At 33.7% G+C, this 14,900-nt stretch overlaps 1 protein-coding gene across 4 annotated transcripts in view; it reads left to right on the top strand.

Moving 5' to 3' along the window:
• PXDNL (peroxidasin like) overlaps positions 1 to 14,900 on the top strand; it is a 508,249-nt gene that overhangs the window by 209,330 nt on the left and 284,019 nt on the right. For all 4 annotated transcript variants that reach the window (XM_031669551.1, XM_031669552.1, XM_031669553.1 and 1 more), the window contains one exon: positions 13,190 to 13,261. In XM_031669551.1, the coding sequence (XP_031525411.1) occupies positions 13,190 to 13,261 (72 nt within the window). The remainder of the gene's footprint in view (positions 1 to 13,189; positions 13,262 to 14,900) is intronic.

Below are 14,900 nucleotides of genomic sequence, written 5' to 3'. Positions count from 1 at the left end.
CCTTCCTTCCTTCCTTCCTTCCTTCCTTCCTTCCTTCCCCTCTTCCTTTTTATTGAGATGGAGTCTCACTCTGTTGCTCAAATTAGAGTGCAGTGGTGCAATCTCAGCTCACTGCAACCTCTCCCTCCCCAGCTTCAGTGATTCTCTGGCCTCAGCCTCCCAAGTAGCTGGGACTACAGGCATGCACCATCATGCCCGGTTAATTTTGTGTTTTTAGTAGAGATGGGGTTTTGCCATGTTGGTCAGGCTTGTCTTGAACTCCTGACCTCAGGTGATCCACCCACCTTGGCCTCCCAAAGTGCTGGGATTACAGGCATGAGCCACCGCACCCAGCCCCTCTCTGTTTTCTTACAGTGCCAAGCAATATTGGTGGGTAGAGGTGGAGTGGCTTCCCAACAATTGCAGTTAGCAGCCCCAGCAGTTACCGGCAGTGGAGGTAGAAAATTGGTTAATGTATGATGATCACAACCAGCCCAAAAGCCAAAAATAATTGGGCTTTGTGCCTCGTTTGTTATGAACATCAGGGATTGAAGGCTCTGGAAGAAAGAAATGAGATCATACTAATTACTTCTATTAGTGCCAATTAACTCTCAAAAATGGCATGTGATTTGGTAGGTGGAGACCTGTGAGCTGCATATGGACAATCATCTGAAGGGTTTAGGAAAGTGCTTCTAGCTGTGTCCCTCCCCATTTCCCATGTCCACTACTATACAGATCAGTCTATGGGATCATGGAGCCTGAGAGTCAATAAATATTGGTTTCTAGAGTGCTCAGTTAAAGACATGGATCAAGTAAATTGCATTCCACAATATATTTAAGTACATTATTGTATAAGAAAAAAAAACTCAAACACATAAGTTTTACTAAATTGCATGAAGAGGTAATGGTGATGTGAGTTCTTTCTGGATTACAGGGCATTTTTAGAGAGGAAAGATTTTGTAGGGACTGTTGACAGTGTGTGAGCAAAGTAACTATGTTGTCCGGTATGGTAGCCACATGTATGAGCCACAGGTGGGTGCTGTTGAGCACTTGACATGTAGTTAGTCCAAGTTGCTATCTGTTGTATGTGTGAAAGACATTCAGATTGCAAAGGCATCTGAAAATAAGAATATAAAATATCTTATTTATAATTTTTATATTGGTTACACATTAGAATGATAATCATTTCAATACACTGGATTAGACAAAGATATATCATAAAAATCAATTTTACCCAGTTCTTTTTACCTTTTTAAAATGTGGCTACTAGAAAATTAGAAATCACATATGTGACTTGCATTTGTGGCTCAGATTATATTTCAGTTGGGGAGGACAGTTCTAGATGTTAAAGGCTAGTTTGAATTTCTTTAAAACTCTGCTTTCAAAAGTTTGGTTAAAGAACTTTAGAGTATTATTTCTACTTGTGGAAAATGCATATACCTAAAGGTTAATTGTATTTTGCCTTTTTCAATGAGCTATGCAAGAACCACAAACAGAAAGCGTCGTATGTTCTGCATTCCCACTGGAACATAAAGGATCCACGGCTAGCATGCACAAATAGACCCATTCCCTAAAAATATGCTATGATGAGAGATAGATTCATGTTTCATTAGTTTTGTTATCACAAAAGCCAAAACAGACAAAAAATTCAAAGTTAAATAACTTTTGAGGTCTCTTTATGTCTAATACTCTATGATACTCTATGGCAATGTCAGTTTAGCCTCTCATGGCACATATATGAGTAATTTAAAAGAAGGAGATTTTCTTCGTTCGCTGAATGTTAATCTTATTACAATTTACAATCTCATAGCATCTGGCATCTTTTCTTTTTTAAAAAAGAGATCTGTCTTAGTCTATTTTATGTTGCTATAACAAGATAATATATGAATAACATAAATTTATTTCTTACAGTTATGGAGGCTGAGAAGTCCAAATGCATGGCACTAGCATCTCGTGAGGGCTTTCTTCCTGTCTCATAACATGCTGGGTTGCATTACATGGTGAGAGGGCAAGAGCAGGAGAGTCAGAGAGCTCATTTTTATAACAAAGCCACTCCTGAGATAATGAACCCACTCTTGTGATAGCAACATTCATTCATTCATGAGGGAGACAACAAAACCCACACCTTTGATAGCAACATTAACTCATTCATGAGGGCAGGGCCATCATTAAGCCATAAATTTATTCATGAGAACAGAGGGATTAAGTTTCCAGCACATGAACTTTTGGGGGACACATTCAAATCCAACAACATCTAACTATAATTTTTCCTTTATTCAACATTCAGGAAATTAAATGATTCATTATTAAACTCATACATTTAAGAGCATCATCTTTGATCTTAGATTTTAAAATGTATTTAGCAAATTGATATTAAACATGGCCTCGTGATTTTCTTTTTAATAGTCAATATTTATATCAGTAATTTTAATATTGACTGTATCTGTATGCATTTCACATTTTTGAATTCAGATTCTTTCTTTTTTTCTTTTAAAATTACGTAAAGCCTGTGACCATAACAGATTGGCAACAAATAGCCATATGACCAAACCTGGAAGAAAGACCAGGAAACCTTGGAAAATAGCAACCAATCTGAGCTCTTTCATATTTCAGCAATTCTATAAAATTACTTTATCAAATTGATAGTTTCTCATCTTGACTTATTCAAAAGTATTTAATCTTGTTACGTATATGTCCAAATGAAAGAAAATTATTGCTTTTTACTTAGTATATGTCATTATATCTCTCATAAATATGTCCTAGAATAATATTTATATTTTATATGGTACAAGGCAAGAATATAAGAAAATACAAAATTACTAGCTGCTGATCATGGGCAATTTATAAATATTGAGTAATTCTAAAACTTAGAAGATATTTACCAAAATTTACTTAGTATTTCTGAATAGTGTTGTTTCTTTTAATTTTACTTGGGCAAATATGTATTTTCTAACTTTTATATAGTTGTCGTGGATTACTTATGTGATACATGGTAGCATTATAGTTCTACTAAAATGGAAGTCATGTGATGATGTATATTCCTAATACTATACAAGCTCTGATGAGATATTTGCTCTGTGTGTCAGAAGATGACACAATAGCAGTTGCATATGTGTTTGGATGTATATATAGATGTATACAAGTATAGTGTATCTGGATACAGGATGGTAAAAAGTTTTGAAATTAATAATGTCTGAAAATAACAGAAAGACCTAAAAATATTTAGAAGCCTAAATTTATGGGTAAGTGTTTAAGTATTAGTAATGGATTTTAGGAATTGAATAATTTAACAAACAAATTTTATTATAATTTTGGGGGAAAGTTTCTTAAAGCAGTTATAATATGTTGACAGTATTATGAAAAATGTACTACTACTTTGGTTTTGGTATAGATCTAAAAAAAAATCATATCTTCAGTACTGCTTATGATAATAATTACTAGTGGTAAGAGAAAGCATGAGCACAATGACACTCCTTTGTCACTGCCCGGTTTCCTGATTTAGTAATAGAGTTGCCTGATACATATTTTCTTTATAATTTTTTCTCTTCCAACCTGACTAGTCTGAAACTATCATAATTATTAAGGTCAAAACTCTAAAAGAATGTCCATTATCATCATTATTTCAAAGCACATTTTAAAGATATATTATCTAGTATTATTAGGGATAGAAATAAATTATAATTATGGAAAAGAGAAAGCAAAAAAATCATGATCATTATAGGATATGCTTATATCGTGCAGCCTACATTCACGTTACAAATGGTTAAAAACAATAAAGAAGTATAATAAGGAATTATAGTAACAACTGATATGAAAAAATCAGTATCCTATATTCAAAAAGTCATCTGTTACAAAATATGACAAAAGAAAATATCCAACTTAGCAAACTGGAAGACATAAGAAGTATCAACAGACTCGATAAGAAATACATAGCACACACAAGGTGACTACTTCTAAAACATACTAAGATTAAAAAGATGGTTTAGATAAGCAGAAAAATGAACCATGTTGTTAGATAGGTAAAGTCAATATGGTAAAATTTGAATATTAGTCAAAATATGCAAAGGAAATTTTTGAAGCTTGAAGGATATTCCTAAAATATACCCAGAAAAATATCTTTAAAATTAATCATTAAAACAGTAAAAGACAGAGGTAGAAACTATCCTATATAAAGAGTAAAATATTAAAAAACAATAATATTGGAAATATTTCCATTGCAGTGTGTCTAGAAAGGGAACCAGTTACATGATGGAGATTTGCATATAATTACATTAATATTGCATATCACAGGGGAAACTAAATATGTCAATCGATAGTAACGATAATATGTAAATAATTTGGAAAAAATATTAATTCAAGATGATTCAAAGATTAAAGCATTAAAATGAAACTACAAAGCTTAAGAAAAATATTGGGATTTTAATGTAATCTTAGATTCAGGAAAGCCTAAGTATGATAAAAAATCCAAAGCCATAAAGGAAAAGAACAATAAATTTTATTACATAAAAATTTAAAACATTTGTAAAATACAAACAATAAAGAAAGCTAAAAGTATTAATTATATAAACTTTGACAAAATAATTCTAAAACATTATAAACAAAAGTTTAATTTTTTGCTTACAAAGGGTGTCTAATAAGTTGATAAAGAAAAGATACACAACAAAGTGAAAATGTGAGACAAAGGATTTTTTAAGTTAATGTACATCAAAAGAAACACATGGTCCTTAACATAAATTTTCATAATAACTACATCTTTCTTTCAAATAACATTTGTTTCAAAGAACATTAGAATTTTGAAGTCTTAGAATTTGTTACTCATATTTCACATGTAAATCTGCTTTTTTTGAGAAATATACATGAAGAAAAAAATTAACAAATTCACTTAATAATAAATTCATGTGTACTAAGCAGATAAAAGAATTTCAGAGCTTGAAGACTGGTCTTTTGAATTAACATAATCTGATTTAAAAAAGGAAATAAATGTTTAAACAAACGAAGTCTTTAAGAAATATGGGATTATGTAAATCAAAATAAACTATGAATTACTGGTATTCCTGAAAGAGAAGGAGAAAAAGCAAACTACGTGGAAAATAAACTTGAGGGAATAATTCAAGGAAACTTCCTTAATCTAGTTGGAGATATAGACATCTAGATAAAAAAAATCCAGAGCACACCTGTGAGATACTACACAAAACAAACATCACCAAGGAATATAGTCACCAGACTGTCCGAAGTCAATGCTCAAGAAAAGAAAAAAAATCACATACAAAGGGAAGCCCATCAGGCTAACAGCCTTACAAGTAAGGAGAGTTTGGGGGCCTATTTTCAGCATTCTTAAAGAAAAGAGATTCCAACCAAGAATTTCATATCCCACCAAACTAAGCTTCATAAATGAAGGAGAAATAAAATCTTTTCCAGACAAGCAAGAGCTAAGGGGACTCATCACCACTAGACCAGCCTTATGTGAGATTCTTGATGAAGTTCTAAATATGGAAACAAAAGAATGATACCTGCTACCATAAAACACACTTAAGTGCATAGCCTGCAGACCCTATATGTTAAAAAACAAACAAACAAAAAAACCGCAATAGAAGCTACTACAAAGCAAACAGCTAACAATTTTGTAATAGGGTCAAACTCTTACATATGAATATTAAACTTGAATGTACATGTTCTAAATGCCCTACTTTAAAGGCACAGAGTGGCAAGTTGGATAAAAAAAGAGGACCCATCCATCTGCTGTCTTTAAGAGATTCAACTCACACATAATGACATCAATAGGCTCAAAGCAGAGGGTTAGTGAGAAATCTGCCATGCAAATGGAAAAAAAAGCAGGAGTTGCTGTTCTTATATCAGATAAAACAGAGATTAAATCAACAACAGTAAAAGACAAAGAAGGGCATTACATAATGACAAAGGTTTCACTTCAACAAGAAGACTTAACTATCCTAAATATATGCACACCCAACAGTGGAGCACCCAGATTTATAAAACAAGTATTTCTAGATCTAAAATGACTTAGACAGCCACATAGTAATAGTTATGAACTTCAACACTCAATGACAACATTGGACAGACCATCAAGACGGAAAATTAACAAAAAAAACTATGGACTTAAACACAACACTTGGCCAGTTAAACCTAATAAACATTACAGAATACTCCATGGATCAACCACAGAATATATATTCTCTCATCTGCACATGGAGCATACTCCAAGATTGACCATATGTTTGGCCATAAAGCAAGTATCAATACATTTTAAAAGAATCAAAATTATACCAATCATACTCTTGGGCCACAGTGGAATAAAAATATAAGTCAATTTCAAAAAGATCTCTCAAAACCATATCTTTACATGGAAATTAAACAACTTATTTCTGAATGACTTTGGGTAAACAATGAATCAGAAATCAAAAAATTATTGGAAATAAATAAAAACAGATACATAACATATCAAAATCTCTGGGATGCAATAAAAGCAATGTTAAGAGGAAAGTTGAGAGCAATAAATGCCTACCTCGAAAAATTAGGAAGATCTCAAATTAACAATCTGACATCACACCTGGAAAAATGAGAAAAACAAGAACAAACTAACCCTAGAACTAGCAGGAGAAAAGAAGTAAATAAAATCAAAGCAGAAATGAATAAAACTGAGACCCCAAATCCATACAAAGAATCAACAAAATCAAAAGTTGGTTGTTTAAAAAGACAAACAAGATGGATAGACCTCTAGCTAGATTAACAAAGAGAAAAAGAGAAGATCCAAATTAGCACAATCAGAAATGACAAAGCAGACATTACAATCAATCCTACAGAAATACAAAAGATCCTCAGAGACTGTTATGAACACCTCTATACATACAAACCAGAAAATCTAGAGGAAATTGATAAATTCCTGTAAGGACAAATCTCCCAAGATTGAATCAGGAAAAAATTGAAATGCTGAATGGACCAATATCAACTTCCAAAATTGAATCAGTAATAAAAACCTGTAAAAAATAAGCCTTGTACCAAACGGATTCACAGCCGAATGCTACCAGATGTACAAAGAAGAGTTGACACCAATTCTACTCAAACTTATGTTAGAAAATCGAAGAGGCATGTTTGCCTGACTCACTCTTTGGGGGCCAGCATCACCTTGATACAAAGATACAATAAAAAAATGAAATTACAGGCCAATATCCCTAGTGAACATAGATATAAAATTCCTCAACAAAATACTAGCAAACTGAATCCAGCAGCACATCAAAAAATTAGTTCACCGTGATCACATATGCTTCATTTCTGAGATTCAAGATTGGTTCAGCATATGAAAATCAAAAAATGTGAGAATTTGATTCACCATATAAGCAGAATTAAAAAAGAAAAACCATATGATCATCTCAATAAATGCAGAAAGAGCTTTTGATGAAATTCAATGTCTCTTCATAATGAAAACTCTCAAGAAACAAGGCATTGAAGGAATATACCTCAAAATAATCCATCTATGATAAGCTCGCAGCCAACATCATACTTCACAGACAAAAATTGGAAGCTTTCCCTTTGAGAACTGGAATAAGACAAGGATGCCAACTCCCATCATCCCTATTCAAAATAGTACTAAAGGTGCTAGTAAAAGCAATCAGGCAAGAGAAAGAAATAAAAGGCATCAAAATAGGAAAAAAAGGAGAACTACCTCTCTTTGTGGACAATATGATTTTATGCCTTAAAATTCTAAAAATTCCACCATAAGCCTTCTGAAACTGATAAACAACTTCAACAAATTTCAGGATACAAAATAAACATGCAATAAGTAGTAACAACATTTTTATACACAAATTACATTCAAGCTGACAGCCAAATTAAGAATGCAATCCTAGGCTGCGTGCAGTGTCTCATGCCTGTAATCCCAGAACTTTGGGAGGCCAAGGCAGGCGGATCACCTGAGATCGGGAGATCGAAACCAGCCTCACCAACATGGAGAAACCCCTTCTCTACTAAAAATACAAAATTAGCCAGGCATGGTGGCACATGCCTGTAATCCCAGCTACTCGGGAGGCTAAGGCAGGAGACTTGCTTGAACCTGGGAGGTGGAGGTTGCAGTGAGCTAAGATCACACCATTGCACTCCAGTATGGGCAACAAGAGTGAAATTCCATCTCAAAAAAAAAAAAAAAAAAAAAAAAAAAAAAAAAAAAAAAGAATGCAGTACTATTTACAGTAGACATACACCACACACACATACACGCGCGCACACACACACACACAAATACTTAGAGATATATCTAACAAAGGAAGTGAAAGACCTCTACAAGGAAAACGAAACAAAAAACTGCTAAAAGAAATCATAGATGGCACAAACAAATGGAAAAATATTCCATACTCACGGATTGGAAGAATCAATATCAGTTAAAATGGACATTCTGCTCAAAGTGATCGATAGAGTCAATGCTATTCCTAGCGAACTACCAGTGTAGTTTTTCATAGAATTGGAAAAAACTATTGTAAAATGTATATGAAACCCCAAATAGCCCCAATAACCGAAGCAATCTTTATAAAGTACAAAGTCAGAGGCATCACATTACCCAACTTCAAACTATATTCGAAGGCTACAGTAACCAAAACAGCATTGTACTGTTACAAAAACAGACACATAGACCACTGGAACAGAATACAGAGCCCTGAAATAAGGCCACACACCTACAATCATTTGATCTTTGATGAAGTCGACATAAATAAGCACTGGGGGAAAAACTCCCTATTTAATAAATGGTGCTAGAATCGCTGGCTAGCCATATGTAGAAGAATGAAACTTGACCCCTACCTTCCACCGTGTACAAACATTAACTCAAAATGGATTAAATATTTAAATCTAAGACTTCAGACTCTAAGAATTCTCGAAGAAAACCTACAAAATACCATCTGGGCATGGGCATTGGGAGAACATTTTTGACTAAACCCTCAAAAGAAAATGCAAAGAAAACAAAAATCGGCAAGTGGGACCTAATAAAAATAAAGAGCTTCTGCACAGCAAAAGAACTAAAAACACAGTAAACAGACAACCTACAGAATGGGAGGAAGTATCTGCAAACTCTGCATCTGATGAAGGTCTACTATCTAGAATCTTTAAGAAATTTAAACAATTGAACAAGCAAAAAACAAATAACCTCAACAAAAATAGGCAAAGGACATGAACAGAGACATCTGAAAAGAAGGCATACATGTAGCCCACAAACGTACGATAAAATGCTCATCATCACGAGTCATCAAATAAAAGCAAATCAAAACCACAATAAGATACTACCTCTATAATAATAGTCAGAATGGCTATTATTAAAAAGTAAAAAAAGCAACAGCTGTGGGTGAGGCTGTGGAGAAAAGGGAATGCTTTTATAGTGTTGATGGGAAAGTAAATTAGTTCAGCCGTTGTGGAAAGCAGGTTGGAGATTGCTCAAAGAATTTAAAACAGAACTACCATTTGACCCAGCAATCCTATTACTGGGTATATATAAAAAAGAAAACAAATCATTCGACCAAAAAGACACATACGCTGATATGTTCATCACAGCAGTCTACATCATAGCAAAATCATGGAATCAACATAGGTGTCCATCAGTGGTGGACTGGATAAGTGTGGTACATGTACACTGTGGAATACTACACAGCCATAAGAATGAAATCATGTTCCTTGCAACAACATGGATGCATCTGGAAGTCATTATCCTAAGTGAATTAATGCAGGAACCAAAAAAAAAAAAAAAAACAAATACTACATGTTTTCACTTTTAAGTGGGAGCTAAACATTGGATACTCATGGACATAATAAGGGCAACAATAGACACTGGGGACTACTAGAGTAGACAGGAAGGGAGGGTGGCAAGGGCTGGAAAACTATTTGGTACTATTCTCAGTACCAGGTGATGGGATTATCCATACCCGAAACCTCAGAAGCATGCAGTATACCCAGGTAACATATCTGCACATGTGCCCCCTGAATCTAAAATAAAAGTTTGAAAAAATAATAAATTTGTGTTCTTTAAATCAGCCTGATTTCTTTTCCTTTCCTTTCTCCTTTTCCTCTCCTTTCTCCTTTTCCTCTTTTTTTTTTTTCTTATGGTTTTGAATTGCAAATGATTTATGCATTGTTTATGATTATATAAATATTTTTCTGTGGCTGTGACAGATAATCAAAGGTAGCTATAAGTGACTTTTGCCATGAATCTCTTGCTTGGTGACTATGCAGATCACTCCAGAATAATGATTTATGCTCATTGAAGATTTCATACTATGTTTACTTTGTTATGCACAGAAATGACGTTCACAACCCTTTCATGTTAAGAGTAGCAGAACCATATTTCTGGAGTATCCAAATGAAAATAAGCATAACCATAACAAGCAGGAACAGACCAACATTATTACCACTTACAAAAAGTATATTATTTTTATTTCTATGTAGAGATAATGATTCACTTGTGGAGTAAATCTTGACATTATCCCAGCAGAAATTTCATGTGAGATGGGAGAGAGTTCTATTTTTCTTTATAAATTTTATTATTTTTATTTTTTATTTTACACTTTGATGAATTGCTGATTTGCCTTAATCTTTTCTAGCAGTCACTTACTGGTTTTTAATAAAATATTTCCAACCACACAGTATACGTTTCTATAATAGTAAATATGCAAGTGTATGTGGGCATACTTTGGGTAAGACTTTGTGTTTCAGCAAAAACAGACACAGCTAATAAACTGGACCATTGGTCTATTACTGGTTCCTCTTTTACCCCCAAAGCTTGATCACCAGCATGTTCAGATCTCCTGTTTTCAGAAATTGTTTTATTTTCTCAATAAAACCTGTAACATTTTTACTTTTTCTTCTTGCAGGTTTTGTTTGCTTCTTTTTTGTTTCGTTTTGTTTTGTTTTGTTCCTTTGGCATCATGGGCGTCATGAGGATATAGGATACAGCCACAAATTTCCCTAAGCTTGTGCTGATTTTTGATGAAAGAAAGTTAGGTATTGTTTTATGCCCTGAATTTTAGCAGACCCACTCATAAATTCTGAATGCATTTTCTTTATGAATAACAAAACAAAATAATATAAATGACAGTTTCTATAAGCACTTAACCAAAACATTACTTGGGTAGGGTTCCAACCATTAAAATTATAGTAAAGATATTTTGATGGAAACCATAATGCTCTGAATAAAACTTGACAAGAAATATGTACTTGTGATTGGAAAATACATTCAACTGTGAACCATTTTAATGAATTGGTTTCTTGTCAGCAATAGAAACATTTTCAAGAAAACAAGTTAAATTGTTTGATCTCATACTGTAGGTTATGCACATCATAACTTCAGTGTAAGTTTTTGAAATCTTGTGTTTTATTTTTGTTAAAATTTAAATAACTATAAAAGAATATGCAGAAACATAGGCTTCAAGCACATTTAATGTACTGAAGAAAGACTAATTATGGTATGTAATATCTTTTCCATTTCTTAACTGTGGCTTTGAAAGATAATTAACACTAATGCCCAAAGACATCTTTTGTATGAAATGAGTCAATTTCTCTCTCCTAGGCACCATCGTTGGAAGATTTAAGAAAATAGTCACTCAAATTGTTTTTTGTGATCTGTGATTAATATGAGGTTGAGACTATATACATGTGTCACATACCACACATATACACGCATCATAGCAGATGTGCAAATTACATACACACATGCACATATGTATGTATACACACATGTATAGTTTATTCTACATGCATTGGTGCATGTTGTATTTAATAGACTAAGAGGGACAGAATAGTCATTTCTTCAAGTAAATATATTTGCATGGTGGTGGTTTGGGGACCTAACAGAAGTGCATTAATTAATTTTGAACAATAGAATGAGAGAGTACCTAAACAGCAAATTCTCCCAGGACAAGGTTTGTGTCTGGTATTAATTACACATTAACTAGTTATATTGCTTTCAGCCTGTTTAAAAATTCCTTGAACACATGGTGGACTATAAAGTTGAATGGCTCATTGACTGAAGCTTAGAATTATCCATGAAAATTGGCATTATCTCTGTATGGCATCAGCTCCAATGCAGGCTGTAGATTGGTTGTTCTGCCTCCCAATGGCCAGGACACTAGGCAGTCACAAATGGTGAGAAATGGCTCTGGTGCCACAGGTGGAGCCACTTCAGATGCTGTTTGGGGAATTTAACAGCGAGACCTACAGTGAATCAGTTAGGAACAGATGAGCTTCGGAATCTCTAGGCTGCCTGTGAAATTGTGCATAATAACTCAAATAATCATCTGCTCCAATGGCCAAAACACTTCTGTTTTCCTAATCATTCATACAAAAACCCCACAAAACAAATATTTTATAATATACTAAAAGTGAATCCTCCAGCATTGGACTTTCGCAGTAGATTTTTAGAAGCTTTGAGGGTTTTATACAGTATAGAATATTCAGGAACATGTGTGCCAATCTAATTAGCAGACTTTCCCTCTATATTTAGACATGCCATAATAATTTAAATTTGAAAGAAACTTTAAGTGTTTTTAACCAGAAAAAAAATTTATAATTTTCATTTGCCAGAGTGCTTTTTCTGAAGTTTTTGAAGTTACTGAAAGTTGATTTTCTGTAACTTGTTTTACTGTTCCAATTCGATTTATTTCTGCCACCTGTTATTTTTCTCCCTGGAGTTTTTAGAAATCATTTTTGGACCGTTGGATACTACTATAATAAGAGCCTCACTTCCTATGGTGTAATTGACTCTTGGTTTGACAGTTTAACAAATACACAATGAAAGTCCACTGTGTGCCAATAGCTGTGACATTTATTTTTCCAAGGAAGATGCTTAAGCCTGAGTGTTCAATACTCTCCATCTGTTTGTTTAGGAATATGTTCCTTTGTTACCGTGGCTATGTTGATAATTTTCCTTTTAGATGACATGCTTCAGGAAAACAAGAATTTTATCTCTGGGTTGCAATGTTGTTTTAGGAATGTTTTAGGGTAATTTAATAAACACAGATTATTTTTGAAAAGTCTTTGTGACAAATTAATGTTTTATATCACTTTTTTGAATCGGGAATTAAAGTATAAATTTCCAAATTTAGTGAACCATGTCAGTAAATATTTTTCTGTTGTGCAAAGAACTATACTTAGCAGAACTATTTTGATGTTTGCAGAATCTGTTTCTCATTTGGGAATTATTTGTTTGTTTTTGTTTTTTCAGTCTGCTGAACAACAACCACATCAGAAAGATTTCCAGAAGTGCTTTTGAAGGACTTGAAAATTTGCAATATCTGTAAGTTATAAGAAAAAATAACAATGGCTTATGGTGTTGATTGACTATTTTTGCCTTTTTGTGTGCACGTTTACTTTAAATTAAAATAATTCTTTACCTTCATGAAAAGCACTTTCAACCTTTATATAAAACTCACATATGAACGTGTCTTAAGTGCAATAAATTATTGCTTTCAATAGGTTGTGCATCTGAAAACATTTGAATATACACAATTCTCTTGCTGCAAGGTCTAAATTGGATACAAATAAAAACAAAACAGTTTTCCAATATTTTGCATTCAAATTTAATTACTCAGTAATTGTAAAAAATTCCATACACCCAAAAAAGGGTTTCTTTTTTTTTGTTGGCTAAAGGAGCTTTATGCCAACAACTTATCCATCCAAGACCTTCCAAAGCCAGTGAACACATTACAGTTAGGAACTTTAATAAACTTGGGTAAGAACCAAATTTTGGAAAGATTAGGTCACAAATATGATCACTGACGATTTTCATGGTTTTTGTGTATTATTGGTAAATGGGAATAAAGATATTTTAAACAACTGCCTGTTTGACTCAGAAACATTGGTGTTTGATAATTTCAATGGTGGGAGGTCATGATTGGATATGGTTAGGTTGGAGGCTGAAGAAACAAACTACAAGGGCTTTTATCTCAGCTGGAGTGAGTGCTACAACTTTCTTTTTAAAACAATGTTAAGGTGATAATGAATATTTTTATACAAATATGTTCATTTGTAGATTAATCAAGCACACTGCTAAAAATTTGTTCTCTTGAAGAAAAGAACACCATTCCAGTCTTTAGCTCTGACCAAATTTATACAATGGTAGTATCTTTTGAAACCATTGAAATTCTTATTAAACCCCAGGTCAGGAGCCTCAAAGCCTCCTGCGTTCAGTTGAGACATCTCAGCCTAACATAGAGGTCTCCCACAGCTCTGGTAATTACTGAGTCCTGAAGTTTCCGTTTCCTCTTAGGTCAGTCAATTCCATCTGCTCGCCTAACCTTTCATAACAAATCCAACATACCATCTTAGTCAATTTTCTGCTGATGTAACAGAATACCACAGACTAGGTAATTAATTTTTTTAAAAAAGTTTATTTGGCTCATTGTTCTGGAGGCTGGGAAGTCCAAGATCAAGGGGTTGCATCCTAACATGATGGAAGGACAAATGAGCATACAGACAGGGAGAAAAAGGGGGCTGAAATCCCTCAATCACTAATCCACTTCCATGATAATGACATTATTGTATTCATGAGGGAAGAGCCCTCATGACCTAATCACTTCTTAATAGTCCCTCCTCTTAATACCATCACAGTGACAATTAAATTTCAATATGAGTTTTAGAGGAAGCAAACATTGAAACTGTAGCATTCTGCCTCTTTGCCTCACAAAACTCATGTCCTTCTTATATACAAAAATACATTTATTCCATCTCGGTGGCTCCAAAAGTCTTCACTTATTTTAGCACAAACTCAAAACTCCAAAGTCCAGAATGTCATCTGAATCGGATATGGGTGAGACTCAAGGTGCGATTCATCCTGAGGCAAATTCCTCTCCAGCTGTAAGCCTGTAAAATAAATAAAAAAACGATATCTACTTCCAAAATATGACAATGGTGCCTGCATACGATAGACACTCCCA

Source organism: Papio anubis, chromosome 8, assembly GCF_008728515.1.
Source record: "Papio anubis isolate 15944 chromosome 8, Panubis1.0, whole genome shotgun sequence".
NCBI classification, from domain to species: domain Eukaryota; kingdom Metazoa; phylum Chordata; class Mammalia; order Primates; family Cercopithecidae; genus Papio; species Papio anubis.
This window is presented reverse-complemented; position numbering and strand designations above follow the sequence as displayed.